At 35.7% G+C, this 16967-nt stretch overlaps 1 protein-coding gene across 1 annotated transcript in view; it reads left to right on the top strand.

Annotated features, from left to right (window-relative positions):
* The window catches only part of LOC141325868 (nesprin-2-like), an 84274-nt gene that overhangs the window by 29636 nt on the left and 37671 nt on the right, over positions 1–16967 (top strand). Inside the window, exons 24-39 of the mRNA XM_073834595.1 lie at positions 750–1181; positions 3528–3716; positions 7571–7735; positions 8029–8148; positions 9644–9747; positions 9831–9966; positions 10073–10186; positions 11096–11233; positions 11321–11527; positions 12361–12462; positions 13350–13469; positions 13764–13964; positions 14093–14266; positions 15532–15663; positions 16172–16389; positions 16594–16723. Coding sequence (XP_073690696.1) covers positions 750–1181; positions 3528–3716; positions 7571–7735; positions 8029–8148; positions 9644–9747; positions 9831–9966; positions 10073–10186; positions 11096–11233; positions 11321–11527; positions 12361–12462; positions 13350–13469; positions 13764–13964; positions 14093–14266; positions 15532–15663; positions 16172–16389; positions 16594–16723 — 2682 coding nt within the window. The remainder of the gene's footprint in view (positions 1–749; positions 1182–3527; positions 3717–7570; positions 7736–8028; positions 8149–9643; positions 9748–9830; positions 9967–10072; positions 10187–11095; positions 11234–11320; positions 11528–12360; positions 12463–13349; positions 13470–13763; positions 13965–14092; positions 14267–15531; positions 15664–16171; positions 16390–16593; positions 16724–16967) is intronic.

Genomic DNA, 16967 nt, shown 5'->3' with positions numbered 1-16967 from the left:
TGCTTTAAAACCACTATTTTTTATGCTGCGCAGTTACCCCGCCAGTTTCCATCTGATATAAAATTATTTTCTTTACAAATATCATTATACACTACCAGTCAAAATTTTGAACACACCTACTTTTCGTTAGTACTATTTTCCACATTTAAGTGTAATTATTGCATTATATGTCTTGATTTTTGTTCAGCAGGAAAATCTGTGTATTTTTCCATTGCATGGTATCTTCTCCTTGACTTTTAGTTACTAAATACAATACTATGATAACAAAAAGATTTGAAAATCTTTTATATGGCATGTATGGTTTTGTATAGCAGTGTTTTTTCAAGCTATGAAAGGTTTGTCAAACAGATTTGTTTCGTGGAGTGAAACAAATGTAACGTGAAGATTAAAAATCTGCTAATCGATGGCTGCTCAGTCTGCACAGTAATGTCTAAGTGCATGTGTATTATGATTAATTTATTGTTTTTCATGATCGATTGTTGTTTACATGATACATTCTTTAGAAGTAAGCTTTTTCCTTCTTAAGAATATTAGACGAATAGCAGGATATGATTTATGTTATTTATGTTTAGTATTTTGTCTTTTTGTGCCATGTAAACGCACTGACTCTTATACACACCTGTGCACGTTCACCTGGTCTCTCCCTCCCATACCTCCTGTGTGATCACCGTCATTCAAGTCTGAAAACAAATAAATTCCAACAAAAAATTCACACTTCGCTCGTCTCTCTCTTTCTCTGTCTGTGTCAGGAGCAGGGTGCATGGAGGGGGGAACAGACGCCACACACCAATCACACACTCACACTGACACACATCACACTCATAGACAACACAAAAAATCATTCAGAGTCACAAGCCCCATCTACAGAAACACAAGACTCATCTAAGGTCATGGCCTCTGATAAAGAGCTGGGTGATTCCACAAGTGAAAAACTTGTGGTAGTTTCAGAAATATATTCTGCACTCAGTCAACAGGCTCGCTTAGAGAAAAACCCCTTTGTGCCTCAGAGCCTGAGCTCCACAAAACCCACCAATACAGCATCAGCCAAACCACCAGAGCACCATTTATGCACTCCATCAAATGCACAAGACCATAGTTTAGACAGCAGAAGCACACATGACACACACACAACAATTACAGTCAAGCCTTGCCTGGAGAAGACAGAGCCAGTGGCATCTTTGGTAAGCACAGATGTTGTTAGTGAATCTTACCCCACTGACTCACACCTTGCACATCAACTCACTCACCTGCTGACTTCAAACTCTAGTAAATCTGAGTGTGTTGCATTTTACCTGCACATTTCTCTTTGCATATCCAAAGGAGAAATATTTATTTCTGTGTCTTACACTAGAATAGCTTATGCAGTGCTATTCTTGCAGTCTGTGATTTCAAAGATTGGATTCAGTAACAGGAATTTACCTTTGCATTAATTATTAATTGTTGATTAATAATAAATAACAGCTTGACGTGTACTATGATTAATCTTATTAATATTTAGTATTATTACTATTGCTGTCTGTCAGTGTTGGAGTAAAATATTACAAGTAACGCAAGTTACGTAATCGGATTACTTTTTCCAAGTAACTAGTAAAGTAACGCATTACTTTTAAATTTACATTGAATATTAAAGTTACTTTTTCAAATAAATTTAATAAAAGGGTCCTTACAGTTGCCAGTGTTGGAGTAATGCATTACAAGTAATCTGAGTTATGTAATCAGATTACTTTTTTAAGTAACTAGTAAAGTAACGCATTACTTTTAAGTTTGCATTGAATATTAGTTTAATTTTTAAATAAATGAAAGGACCCTTACAGTTGCTGAAAATTTAACTTTTGGGTTTTTATTATTAAAAACAAATGAGCAAGCCCAGCCCACTTTACAAAAAGTAACGCAAAAGTAACATAATAAATTACTTTCCATAAAAAGTAACTCAATTAGTTACTTTTTTTATGTAGCAACTCAATATTGTAATGCATTACTTTTAAAAGTAACTTTTCCCAACACTGCTATCTGTTAAACAAACTCTGCACAAAGTCAGGAATCCACCCATATGCAGAAAATATGTAAAATTAAAGGCTAATGTCTACTTATGTTTTGTTTTTTATCAAAATGTCAGAATTTAGTTCATTTAGGATATCTTACTTATCATTACACACTGTAAAAAGTTTTCACCAGTTTCAACTTAAAAACGTAAGTTTAGCAGCTGCCTTAAAATGTTAAGTTAAATCAACTTAAGTCATTTAAGCTCACAAGTTAAATCAACTAATTTTGATTGTAATAAGTTAAAATGACTTGTAGTTTTACGCTGATTTAACTTAAAAACTTAAGGCAGCTGCTGAACTTTGGTTTTTAAGTTGAATCTGGTGAAAACTTTTTACAGTGCAGTAGAGCAGTGAGGCTGTGCCTTTAATACTTATGTAAATGCCCTCTTTGCATATTAAATGAGCTGAAGTTAAAAATAAACATCATTATCATTAGTCCTTCTGGTGTTTCCAGTAGAAATCCTACTTCCTCATTAGCTTACCCCTTCTGAACACAGAATAAACGTAAGTAGGGGCAGTCAAGTGTTGAAATATGTCTGTCTGACGTCAAAAAGTTAGTCATTTTGCATATTTGCAAAATGCAAAATTTAACTGGACTGGGAAGGAAGTTTGGATTTTTGAAAACATGTATTCATAGTGCAAAAAATCAAGAAAAGAGTTCATAACCACCAGAGACATTGAGGGGGAAACGTTTCCAATATTCAGATTTGAGGTTCACCATTTGAGGTTACGGTGGTTGATTCTCAAATTATTATATTCAGTCCCGTCTAATCTGTGTGGCTATATTTCTGATATATACAGGATGGAAGAAAAAAAAGTTAAATCTATGAATTGCAGTAATACCAAAAAGTTCTGTGACATCGGATAGGGACAAAATCATGGTTTTAAGGTAATAGAATTGTATGAAGTATGAAAAATAATCTAGGCCATTTGAGGCAGAGCAAGGCAAAAGTATAGTTCCTTCTTTAAGTGTGTGTGAGAGTGTTCCTGGTCACACAAGCTGCCCTCGAAAGTGACGACATTCCAGGAAATAGTTGTAGCCGCAGGTGGGTGGAGTAAACCAGGGGCAGACAGAGAGAGAGAGAGAGAGAGGCTAGATGACAAATGACTGGTATGAAAGCTGAGACAGTTTATTGAGACAGAGACTGCACCAAGGGGTAGAGAAACAAACAAAGGGTTAAACCGGTGGGAAACAGAAACTAAGAGAGAAAGAAAGCAGTGTGAGAGTGTGAAAGTTTGTTTGTCTCTGGATCAGAGGACACACCCAGTGTGTGTTGTTTGTGTGTGAGTTTGTGCTGCTGTGTACTCACTGTTTCTGCTGCAGTCAGCCAGAGCAGGTGTGCTCTCTCTCTCTCTCTCTCTCTCTCTCTCTCTCTCTCTCTCTTTCGTCTGTACATCTGTCTTTACCTTTACCCTGCCTCGTGATTTTCTTTTCTCTCCTTATGTACATCTGGCTCTGAGCTTCTGTTGTGTATGATTGTCCAGGCCGAAGGTGAAGCTGGGAGCTCAGGTGGATGGTTGACTGGTGACAGGCTGCTCCATGACTGCCGTGAGAGGGCTGAGCAACTGGAGGTGTGTCTGGAGAGAGCACAGGTCAGCCTTGAGGGGTCGAGACAGCAAGTACAGGACGCAGCAATGCAGCACTGCATTGAACAACAACTTCACAACTGCCAGGTGATCACACACACACACACACACACACACACACACACACATATATACCGGCATTTCAAAGGTCAAGGAAATGTTTTAATATTTGATTTATCTCTGCACTAATGAAAACTTCAGCCAAGGCACAAGACTCATTTAAATAATGAATGTACTAAAATGACTACAACCGAAATAAAAATAACTAAAAACTATATTGACTTAAAAATTAATTGACAAAACGCACGCACACATATACCCTCACCTTACTGTTGTTGCTGATGCTGACTCAGCAGGACAGGAAGTGCTCAGAGCTGAGATCTGTCACACATTGAGGCTGGTTATATTCTCAGCTCTGTTCAAAATGAAGTTGCTTTTAAACCTGCCATGATCATTACAGATCAATCTGACACTATCATGCTGTCTTCTTCTAATGTTTCTGTCTGTAAGAGGTCACTGAGTAAAACTTTAAAATAATCAAGTATATAATCAATAATAATTTTATATAATCAAGTCTGTCTTTTTTATTGTGCCTTGCTCTTTCATTGTCTGTCTGTTTCTGCAGTGTTTTACAACTGTGAACTCTTTTACTGCTCTGAGATCAAAGTATTTGCCGATGACAGTAATCACAGGTCACAAGCTCAGATCTCATGATGTGCATTTAAACACAATGGAGTCACTTTTGTCAAAATTTATTTGAAATATTATTAGAATTTTGGTTAGACTGAAAATGTATTATTTATTTAGAATAATATTTTCAGTGTACAAAAATACTTATCAGTGAGCAGATTAGATTAGTTTAGAGACTAGATAAGAGTAGATTAGTTTCAGTGATTACGCAAACCATTTTTTGGTCTTTTTTGATGATGGATAACTGCTTTAGCTCTTAATGCTAAATCACTGCAGTTAAATCTTTGAACCGAATCACTACAGTTAAATCCTTATAATTTGTGTTTATAAATATTGAAAATACAAATGTACAGTAAGTGAGTGGGCAGTACATCATATCTCAATGAACCAAATAATACAAGTCTGTTATTTACTTTTGGGGTGGAGTGAAGACATATCTGTGCTTGTTTTTTTCTTTCCTTTCTCTCTTTCAACCTATTTTATTCTCTTTTAAACACAAAAACATATTATACACATGACATGCATTAGCATGTCTTCAAAACCACAGAGCGCTGTATTTCAGATGCATGAGCATGTCAATGCGTCATGAATTTCAACTTCTCTTTTCTTAAGGAAACTGTCTCTGCACACATTTTTAGTCATTGAGCGCTCACTTTCATTTAGATTAAAGTTAAACGCAGAAAGCAAGCTGGCAATGAATATGTTTTCTACAGGTTCCTTATAAGTTTTCAATTTAAAATTAAATCATTTAGTTTGTTTCAGTGTGTCTTAAAGCTTAAAATCACAACAGGTATTTTCGCTCTGCTGATTTATTGAGCTTGGCATTGAACTTTCAGTTTTATTCGGTTGTTTGGAGGAGGTCATGTGTCTTATTAAAGCAGTTAGAGCTAATATTACTGATGTGGTTTGCTGTAAGTGAGGTTTACTAGCTTCCGCCAGTCATGCTAGCTAGACTTTGGCCATGCAAATTTACTTTGGATCCCAGAAGGAATGGGCAACAGGATGTGATGTGCACCATTTACTTTTTATATATAGACGTGGCTTCATTTTAAAGTGGTTGAACCAGATATGCAGTACACTCGCCTGTGTGTGTGTGTGTGTGTGTGTGTGTGTGTGTGTGTGTAACGTGACTCCTTCATCAAAGATTCAGAGATTCAGCTGAGCTCCAGCACACTGACCTGTTAAACTGTTAGAAATACCACTCAAACACACCAACAGCCATCTTATGGCGAAATCAGTCAGCTTGTCGGAAAATATATCTGACCATTTGTATACGTTTGGTTCTGGTCAAGGTGTTAAAGGAATAGTTCACCCAAACATGAAAATTTTGTGATTATTTACTCATGTAATTTGAAACCTATGAAAGTTTGTTTCTACAAGGGGATTACATTTCATATCACAATTCAAACTTTTTTCTCCATATTCTGATTTTCGATCTCTAAATTTAGGATTTTTTCAGAAAAAAAAAACAGAATTGCAAAATATAAATTGCGAAATGCAAACACATAATTCTGACTTTTTTCCTCAGAATTGCGAGTTTATATATACAGAATTGCCTGGAAAAAAAGTGTGATTTGTGACAAATATAAAAATTCCTAATAACCTTTTTATTTTTTATTCCATGGCTTAAACAGGCTTTTATAAATACCTGCTTAACTTATTCTCTACTGTGGAAACACAAAGATATTTTGGTACCAAACAGTTTTGATGACCATTGGCTTCTTTTCTTAAAGAAGCCTATAATGCTCCTTTTTACAATATGTAATATAAGTGTCATATGTCTCCAGAATGTGTCTGTGAAGTTTCAGTTCAAAATACCCCACAGATAATTTATTATATAATTTTGAAAATGCCTATATCAGAAGCAGAAATGCTGTTTTCGTGCATGTTCCTTTAAATGCAAATGAGCTGCTGCTTTTTTTTGCAGCAAACACTTGTGAAGTTCACCAAAATTCTTGAATCAATTTTACCCGACTGTCAGATCAGCAGTCTTCCCCAAGATTGTGTAGCCTAGTGAACCAAACTGAGAGACCATTTTGAAGGCTCAGGAAACCTTTGCAGGTGTTTTGAGTTGATTAGCTGATTAGCATTTCACCATATGTGACCCTGGACCACAAAACCAGTCTTAAGTCGCTGGGGTATATTTGTAGCAATAGCCAAAAATACATTGCATGGGTCAAAATTATTGATTTTTCTTTTATGCCAAAAATCATTAAGAAATTAAGTAAAGTTCATGTTCCATGAAGATTTTTTGTAAAATTCCTACTGTAAACATATCAAAATGTAATTTTTGATTTGTAATATGCATTGTTAAGAACCTAATTTGGACAACTTTAAAGGTGATTTTCTCAGTCTTTTTGATTTTTTTGCATCCTCAGATTTCTGATTTCAAATAGATGTATCTCAGTCAAATATTGTCCTATCCTAACAAACCATACATCAATAGAAAGCTTATTTGTTGAGCTTTCATATGATGTATAAATCTCAGTTTTGTCAAATTTAACCTTATGACTGGTTTTGTGGTCCAGGGTCACATATTCTAATTTGTTAAGATAGTGAATTGGTGGGTTTTTGTTAAATGTGAGCCAAAATCATCACAATTAAAAGAACCAAAGACTACTTTAGTCTGTTTGCATTCAATTTAATTAATACAAGGGTTTCACAATTTGAGTTGAATTACCGAAATAAATGATTTTTTTCACAACATTCAAATTTATTGAGATGCACCTGTATATTTTCATGTTCCAGAGAAGAAAGAAATTCATACAGGTTTTGAACAAATGAGACTGAGTAAATAATGACGTAATTGTAATTTTTTTAATGAACTGTCCCATCAAGTTATAATAATCGAGGAATCATCATCAAGTTGTGCTGGAAAGACAAATGATGTGCTCTATGCGCTCAGTGTTTGCTGTAGTATGTACAGGTAGACAAACATTGATCACTCCCAATCTAAAGTCTGTGTGTTGGATTATTAATGAGATTTTTGTTCATATTTGTTTTTCTAAGAACGAGCCTTGTGTAAAATGTGTCAAATGGGGCATTAAACATCTGTCATCTGCCTCTCAGCTCTGCTAGTTCAGTCTCTAAGGTGGACTCTGATCTTTATGGTGTTTATAACGTTTGAATGATTGTATTTTCTCTATTGTGAACCTCAGCTTCAGTCGCTGTTTCTTTTTGTAACTGCTTGTTGTCACTATGAGTGTATTGGTTGTTTAGTTGAGTGTGTTGTATTTTTTTCATCCATCTAGACAATTCTGGTGGAGATTGAACAGAGGGTCTCCAGTCTTCCTGTGTGTGGATTGAAAGAACAGGAGCAACATGAGGCTGAATCGCTCAACACCAAACTCCAGCTGCTGAAGAACAGACTGGTTACGGTCCAATTAGAGCTGCAAGAGAGACACGGCGAAGTTCAGGTACACACACATACACTAATATATCCGAAATTTAGTCTGTTACCAACCGAAAAATGTCTTGTTTTTTATGCTAGGGACAGTGTAATCCAGGTGTTGTGAGGAACTTAATGAACAGATTGCATGTGATGACAGAAAGTGATCATTAGCATGTTAATTGCAGCTGATTTTCACATTTGCAGATTCGGAGGTATTAAATCTAGAAGTGTTGCTAGCGAGAGGCTGCAAAGTGCCTGGGTTTGAGCTGTGAAAATAGGGCTGTCTGAGGTGTTGTTTCTGTCTCTCTTTATCTGCAGGTGCATGTTGAGAGTCAGCGCCCACTTCAGGCCAGGTTGACACGCAGCAGCAGTGTGCAAGACATGTTGAGTTCTTCCAGAACCAAACTGTTCAGACAGAGCAGCCTTCAACAACAGAAGGTAACACACATTCATATACACACTTTAAATATTAATATTTCTAACATATATTGTGTCTCTTCAGGGTGTAACAACACAATATGTGACCCTGGACCACAAAAATAGTCATAAGTAGTACAGGTTTATTTGTAGCAATAGCCAACAATACATTGCATGGGTCAAAATTATCTCTTTTTATTTAATGCCAAAAAATAATTAGGATATTAGGTAAAGATCATGTTCCATGAAGATATTTAGTAAATTTCCTACCATAAATATGTGACCCTGGACCACAAAACCAGTCATAAGGTTAAATTTGACAAAACTGAGATTTATACATCATAAATAAGCTTTCTATTGATGTATGGTTTGTTAGGATAGGACAATATTTGACTGAGATACATCTATTTGAAATCAGAAATCTGAGGATGCAAAAAAATCAAAAAGACTGAGAAAATCACCTTTAAAGTTGTCCAAATTAGGTTCTTAACAATGCATATTACAAATCAAAAATTACATTTTGATATGTTTACAGTAGGAATTTTACAAAAAAATCTTCATGGAACATGATCTTTACTTTTATTTTTGGCATAAAAGAAAAATCAAAAATTTTGACCCATGCAATGTATTTTTGGCTATTGCTACAAATATACCCCAGCGACTTAAGACTGGTTTTGTGGTCCAGGGTCACATATGTAAAAACATAACTTTTGATTAGTAATATGCATTAATAAGAACTTCATTTGGACAACTTTAAAGGCGATTTTCTCTGTGTTTAGATTTTTTGCACTCTCAGATTCCAGATTTTCAAAAAAAATTGACCCTTATGACTGGTTTTGTGGTTCTGGGTCACACATATATTTTTTTTACTAGCCTAGTGGAATTCGTTTTTTCTTGCCTTCACTCTAACATTAATGCAGACTTTATTTTGGTGGGTTGGTATGATTTTTTTAATGTTCACCAAGGTTGCTTTTATTTGATCAAATATACAATTAAATCTGGAAAAACTGTAATATTGTGAAATATTACTACAATATGAAATACATTCACTTATTTCAATATATATTAAAATGTATTTTTAACTGTGATGACAAAGCTGAATTTTAAGCAGCCAATAGCCACATGATCCTTCAGAAATCATTTTAATATGCTGATTTGGTGCCCAAGTAGTCATTAATTATTTAAAAAAAACTGCCTAATATTGAAAATGTGATACATTTAGGATTCTTTGATGAATAAAAAGTACAAAAGAGCAGCCTTTATTTGAAAAAGAAATATTTGTCATTATAAATGTCTTGACTGTCACTTTCGATCAATTTAATGTATCCTTGCTGAATAAAAAATCCTACTGACCCCAAAATTTTAAAGTAGTGTATATTTTTCATTTAAAATTTCAGGTTAAAATAAAATTTAAATGAAATAAAAATTGTTCCTTTCTAATGCTTCTAAGAATTTTACAAGTCATGTCAGTCCATCATTTTCATTGCACCTTGCTCTTTAACTCTCTGTGTTTTAGGAATTGGAGCATGGATTGAATGAGCAGAGAGATCTAACTAAAGCTATCGCAATTCAAGGCAGCAAAGCCCGAACACACAGCCAGAGCGCAGACGAACATGCAGGGTATCTAAATACACACCTTTATTTGTACAAATACAGTATACATCTACACTTTGTAACCATATAACACTCCCTGGTGTCTGTAGCCCCTCGCAGGCAAACGAAGACAAGGTACAGGAAGTGGATTTAGCAATTCAGAGGAAGTGGACACATCTATGCAGCAGATTGACCAAGACAGCAGAGACCGAGCAAGATGGAAATAAAGATCAGGATCCATCTGAGGTCTGAACACTCTTGAATTTTTTCCTGAATGTTTATTTGAAGATTTTAAGCAAAGAACATTGTAATACTTAATCAGTCTAATTTATTTGTGTGTGTGTTTGAACAGATCCTCGCTTCATCTGTGTGTTTGTGGAGCGGAGCTGCTGTTTCTCTCTGTCTGCAGGAGATTCAATCCAACATCTCACAACTTGAAGAACTGCAAAACTCAGCAGATACACAGGTGTCAATAACAAACACATATCCTATCGCATATGTCTGTTTATGAAATAGACAGCATGATGCACACTCGTTCTTCAAGATCAGAGTACACACTCAGTCAGTATCGTCCAACATAGATATACAGCGGTGGCCAAAATTATTAGAACGCTAGTATTTTCACCAGTTAAAAAAGTTTTAAGCCAGTTATTTCTATCTTTTGCTGTAGTGTGTCAGTAGGAAATATCAATTTACATTTCCAAACATTCATTTTTCCATTAATTGTAATAATCCAGTGAGATTTTGTTTGCGCAAGGAGTCTGAAAACAGCCAGTTTTAAATCCAGAAGAACTGTGGCAACGTCTTCAAGATGCTTTAAGAGACCTACCTGCAAAGCTACCTGAAAAACTATGTGCAAGTGCACCTAGGGAAAAAGCTGCTTTAAACGCAAAGTATGGTCACATCAAATGTTGATTTAATTTAGTTAATAGAAGTAAACTGATGAAGAAAATCTATTCATGCCATTATTTTTAATCTAAAATCTTAAATCTAAAACTTTTAACAGTATTGTAGCTTTGCAGGTAGGTCTCTTGAAGCATCTTGGAGACGTTGCCACAGTTCTTCTGGATTTAGTCTGTCTCAGTTTGTTCTGTTTCTTCATGACATTCCAGACAGACTGGATTATGATGAGATTAGATCTCTGTGTGGAGCACTGACTGTTGCCAGACTCCTTGTGCACTGGATTATTACAATTAATGGCAAAATGAATGTTTGCAAATGTAAACTGATATTTCCTACTGACACACTACAGCAAAAGAGAAATAACTGACATAAAACCATTTTTTAGCTCGTGAAACTACTAGTGTTCTAATAATTTTGGCCACAACTGTAGCAGAAATATATTTAACTGATCTGTCTGTGTGTCTGTGTGCAGGATCATCAGTCTTTAGATGAAGGTCTGTTTGAGGCGTTAAGTGGAGTGGATCTGATTCTCAGCTCTCTCACACACACTCTCATGTTTCAGCCAGCAACCTTAAACACTGACATACTAAACCAGCTTCAACAGCTACAGGTATTCAGCCATCCGTCAGACCACCATCAGTCTGTCTGTCCATCCATCCATCCATCCATCCCTCCTCATTTCTTCTCTGATTTATAGGGTTTATCTGCAGAGCTGTCCTCCTTGGGTGCCATCTTGACCTCCCAGGGGTCAGAGGTCTTAAAGTTGTTAGGTTCAGGCTCAGTGATATCAGAGACCTCCACTTGTTTCGACCTGCTGACGCAGCGTGTATGTGACATTCAAAAGACTCTTGCTGAGAAACAGGAGCAGCTACAGGAACGAATGAAACACACGACTCAGCTGCAGGTTAGTTTTTTATCACATTGTAACCAACACAAACTGATGAGATGTATGTGCAGTCAATTAAAAATTCGCCTGCAGTTTAAAGGATTAGTTCACCCAAAAATGAAAATTATGTCATTAATTACTCACCCTCGTGTTGTTCCAAACCTGTAAGACCTTTCACAAAAAGATATTCTGATGAAATCCAAGAGCTTTCTGACCCTGTATAGACTGTAACACAACTACCATGTTCAAGATACTGTCGTTAATGTGTGGCGAGGACTGACAAGAAAGAGATTTTTTTTTTTCTTTGAGCACAAAAAGTATTCTCAAAGCTTCATAAAATTGGACTATTTTAACAATGTCCTTACTACCTTTCTGGGCCTTGAACACGGTAGTACCATTGCTGTCTATGCAGGGTCAGAAACATCTCGGATTTTATCAAAAAATTTCTAATTTGTGTTTGAAGATGAACTATGGTATTCAGGGTTTGGAATGACATGAGGGGGAGTAAGTAATGCCAGAATTTTCATTTTTAGGTGATCTAGACACACTAAAAAAGTGATGCTTATGTGTTTAAAGTGTTACTGTATATGTCAGCAGTTACATTTTTGCAGGTTTTAACACCCCCAAAAGTTCGGATGTCTCGCCTTCATAACTGTCACCAATACTCACTTGTTTGTTATGAATAAACTTGTGTCTTCATAATGTCAGACATAATGATCTCTTCAGTCTTATGTTTAATCCCATAAATCGATCTCTGGATTTAAGATGAGCTAGAAGTATTTAAGGTCTACTCATATTTTAATCTTTTTTGTACTAAATTGTAATATTTCTTTGTGTGTCAAACCCTGCAGAAGAGAGTGAAAGACCTGCATGACTCAGTACTAACTAACACATCAACCTTTCACTCTACAACTAATGGAGAAACCCACCATGACCTTCACACACAGCTGCAGGTAAGCCCATGAGCCCATGAATAACACTTCCTGTGTGTGAAGATTAAATACTACTAGAGAAATAACATTCTGCAACATATCTGCAAGAAAAAAATGCGGATGTCTTCTTTGTAAATTTGCTGACTTCAGTGGCGCTTTACATCTCTGTATTTTAAGATTCTACAGTTTTGTAGAATTGTGATGTTTTGCAGAAATGCATCATTTCAAGAGTGCAGATACAGTTGAAGTCAAAAGTTTACATACACCATGTTTCCCATAAGACAAAATAAGTTAAATTTACCCTGATTATCAAATTCAAAAGTTTTCTTAATGTATTGTGTTTCCTTCTGAAGCATCAGTGAGCGTTTGAACCTTCTATAATACTTACATATGAGTCCCTCAGTTGTTCTCAGTGTAAAAAGATGGATCTTAAAATCATACAGTCATTGTTGAAAAGGGTTCAAATACACAAAAATGCTGAAAAACCTAAGAATTTTCTAAAGAACAGCAGGCAGTTAACTGTTCAGGGCAAACAAGGGATTCATGAACAACTATCACTAAACAAAAACAAACACAGCTGTGGATCACTCAGGTAACAATACAGTATTAAGAATCGAGTGTATGTCAACTTAAACAGGGTCATTTTTTAAAATGTAACTATTATTTTCTCTTGTGGACTATATGTAAACGTCTTTTATGTGAAATCTCATTCAGGTCAGTACTAAATAAAAAATAACATGAATTTTGTATGATCCCTCTTATTTTGGTAAAATAATTAACATTTTGCAGATTCTGCAAGGTGTATGTAAACTTTTGAATTCAAATGTATGTTGTATAACAGCATTGGGTGTTCATTGTGCCTAAATTCTAAGAATTTGACCATTCTGTACTTGTGATTCCATATGAAGGCCATCACTGGATGGAAACAGGAAGCTGAGCAGAGTGAAAGAGAGCTGGCAGCACTTAGAGAAGAGACAGAGAGTCAAGATCAGCCTTCATCCCTCACACAGCAGATCAGCACACTGGAGGTATGGATGTGCACCATTAAGAATTTACTATATAATGCCTTTCAAACTGCAATTTAGTTTCTGGTAGCAAGCAAGCATTATCAAAATTGCCATTTATTAGTGCCAGTATGAAAATATTAAGCAGTACAACTGTACAACAAATTATAAGAAATGTTTCTTAAGCACCAGATCAGCATATGAGAATAATTTGTGACGGATCATGTGACACGGAAGACTGGAGTAATGGCTGCTGAAAATTCAGCTTTGCCATCACAGGAATAACTTACATTTTAAATTGTAATATACACTCTCTAGGAAGTACTGGACAGTGTATGGAGCGATCTAGAGCAGCGCTGTGGAGCTGCGCAGTGGAGTCTAGATGAGCAGAAGATGAGTGAAAAAATACTGAAGGGTCTGCAGATGCTCCTGACTATTGGAAAAGAGAAACTCACCTGCAACTCTCAGCTGGAGCTCAGGAATCCAGCACAGATACAGACACACCTCAACACACACACGGTAAACAAACAAAAAAGGCTTAAACAAATAAGTAAATCAGCTACACAAATACATGAATCACACACAATATAGAATCATTACAAGGCCTGCAATCTCTCAGTCACCTCCCTAACTTTGTAAACCTACAGGCGTTTTTCCTGTCTCTGGGTGCCCACCTGAGGAGACTGCAACAACTGAGTGTGCGGATGCCAGACAGCGCCTCCTCTGGTTGGGAGACTGCAGTGTCTGAGATGGAACAGGAAGTGTTCAGTGTCCTGCAGCAGGCTCAGGCTGTCGGAACAGTACTGCACTCAGCGCTGCAGGTATGACAATGAGGAATCCAGAAATGATGTGGAATGACACTTATTACCATTTTTCTGTGTGAAAAGCTGAATCAACCAAGGAGAAATGAATGGGATTGATTAGGGTGACCATATTCTGAGAATCCAAAAAGAGGACACCCTCCCCAGGATGGGCTTGACTTGTAAATGTATGCTGAATACAATTGGTTGCCTTGTGTTTTTTTTTAAACACTATTTCATCTTTTCTGTTATGTTAAATGCCACATTTGCTTTCCCTTTATAATATTCACTTATGTTGTATATTTGAATATCATAAAATAACACGAGTGAATTACTTTTTTATTTAACATTAAATCGTTAAATCGAAGCACATAAAAAAATTAATGTTTATTTTTTTTAAAAATGAGTGTTTGATCATGTCCAAATACACATTCAAATGTATTTAACTAACTTTAATTTTACACTAACTGTAATATATATACTATATTAGAAAATGTTATCTTTTAAATGGTCAGGATCATTATTGCGTATATTATTTAGTAAACTCCTCAAAATATTAACTAAATAGAACTTAACTATATATTGCAATTATTTAATTGAATAAAAGTCACACTTAAGGTGTTTGGTCACATTTGACTGCCAAAGAGTATGAGAACATATTAATTATGTCTCTTTATCACTCCCCAGAATAAAATGTGATTGTAAAGCGTATTCAGAGTAGTTATCAATAAACTCAATCAATGCACATTATGTGTTAATAATTACTCGAAATTTCTGCAAATATAGAAAAACTGCTGTCTATCCTACTTAAACCCATTCAAACACATTGACAGCGCGGAGTTGTTTGGAACTATTGAGCGCTCCATGAACCACGTGACCGTGTGGCGGCGAGATCAAAGAGTGTCGCAACTCTGTTTCTCTATGACTCTGCAGCGCAGCTCCTCGTTTGTTTTGTTTTGACAATTGGGTCTTTCACGTCATCAGACAGGTACCTCAGAATAATGCCGGTGGGCAGTGGCTGCATTTAAAGTGTTAAATTAATGACGGTCAGTGAAAAGAGGTAAAAAACCCGGACATTTTATGATATTTTACAAAATCCCACCGGACATAATTTTTTAGCCAAAAAGGAGGACATGTCCGGGTAAAAGAGGACATATGGTCACCCTAGGATTGATAGGAACATAAATAAATCAACTGATAGACTGAATGACCAGCAGAAGCTTTTGATATATATATATTTTAGCTAATACTCCTCTTCTCTTAATAAGGACTTTGATGTATTTCAGGTTTGCACTCATTGGGATGAAAATCAGTCCTGGTTAGAAATGCTTCTACAGAGGTTAGAGACTCAACTTCTCAAAACATCTCTGAAGGACCAAACTGAGGAGCAGCTCACTGAGAATATTTCTGTCTATCAGGTAATGCTTTAAAATTATATAGTGAATCGACACACATATGTAATCCTTGACCACAAAACCAGTCATAAGGGTAATTTTTTGAAATTTAAATTTAAGCTTTCCATTGTTATATATGGTTTGTTAGGATAGGACAATATTTGGCCGAGATACAGATATATGAATATCTGGAACCTGACGGTGCAAAAAATTCCAAATATTGAGAAAATCACTTAAAATTGTCCAAATGAAGTTCTTAGCAATGCATATTACTAATCAAAAATTAAGTTTTAATATATTTACGGTAGAAAATTTACTAAATATTTTCATGGAACATGATCTTTGCTTAATATCCTAATGATTTTTGGCATAAAAGAAAAAAGAAATATTTGGACCCATACAATGTAATTTTGGCTATTGCTACAAATATACCTGTGCTACTTAAGACTAGTTTTGTGGTCCAGGGTTGCATATATACCTTTAAATAAAAATGTAAAAATATTTGAAGATCCCTGAATTCCTCTTATGATAGAGTGTGTTGGCGCTTCTGGAGCAGAACAGAGCTCGGATCAGTCTGGTTCTGGATGAGGGCCACAGACAGCAGGAGCAAATTTTAAGCAGTGATATGGATCTTCCTATACACATAGTGGGTGTGTCTACAGCAAGACTGGAACAGCGATTGGCTGGACTTCAGATGAGGGCGGAGCAAGGACTACACTCCACCCTCCATCTTAAGAAGCTTTGGAACGGGTAAAAATGAATGATGTAAAATTAAGCCAGTCAGAGCTTTCACTCTGAAGGAATCTATCTCAGTCTTTTAAAATCACAATATTTCTAATATAATTTGAGTCATATGCACTCACTTACATTTTGTTTAATGAGAGAGAGTTGACTGAGAGATGGAAATGGAGGCAGAGGACAAATATAATAAAATTACCACTATATTTTTTCCAGGTACCAAAGCGATTTAGAGGCTCTAAATGAGTGGATGGAAGGAGCCAGAGAACGCCTGCATACATGGAGAGATCACATGACCACAGCTGAACAGGGAGTGGACGCCCTCTCCCATTTTCAGCACTTTACAGTCAGTCAAGCAGTGATTTAAAAAAAATATTTTTAGTTTCTACTATTTTAAACAATGATTGTTATTACTGGATCTACATAAAACATTCTATTATGCATGTTAAATAAATATATTCAAACATTTACACTGCCGTTCAAAAGTTTGGGATCAGTACGATTTTTAATATTTTTTAAAAATCACGGTCAAAAATACTGGAAATTTTTTCTATATTGTAAAATTTTATTACAATGTAAAATGCAAAGCT

This window comes from Garra rufa, chromosome 2 (assembly GCF_049309525.1).
Source record: "Garra rufa chromosome 2, GarRuf1.0, whole genome shotgun sequence".
NCBI classification, from domain to species: Eukaryota; Metazoa; Chordata; class Actinopteri; order Cypriniformes; family Cyprinidae; genus Garra; species Garra rufa.
Note: the sequence above shows the minus strand (reverse complement) of the source record. Positions and strands in the feature narration are given on the sequence as shown.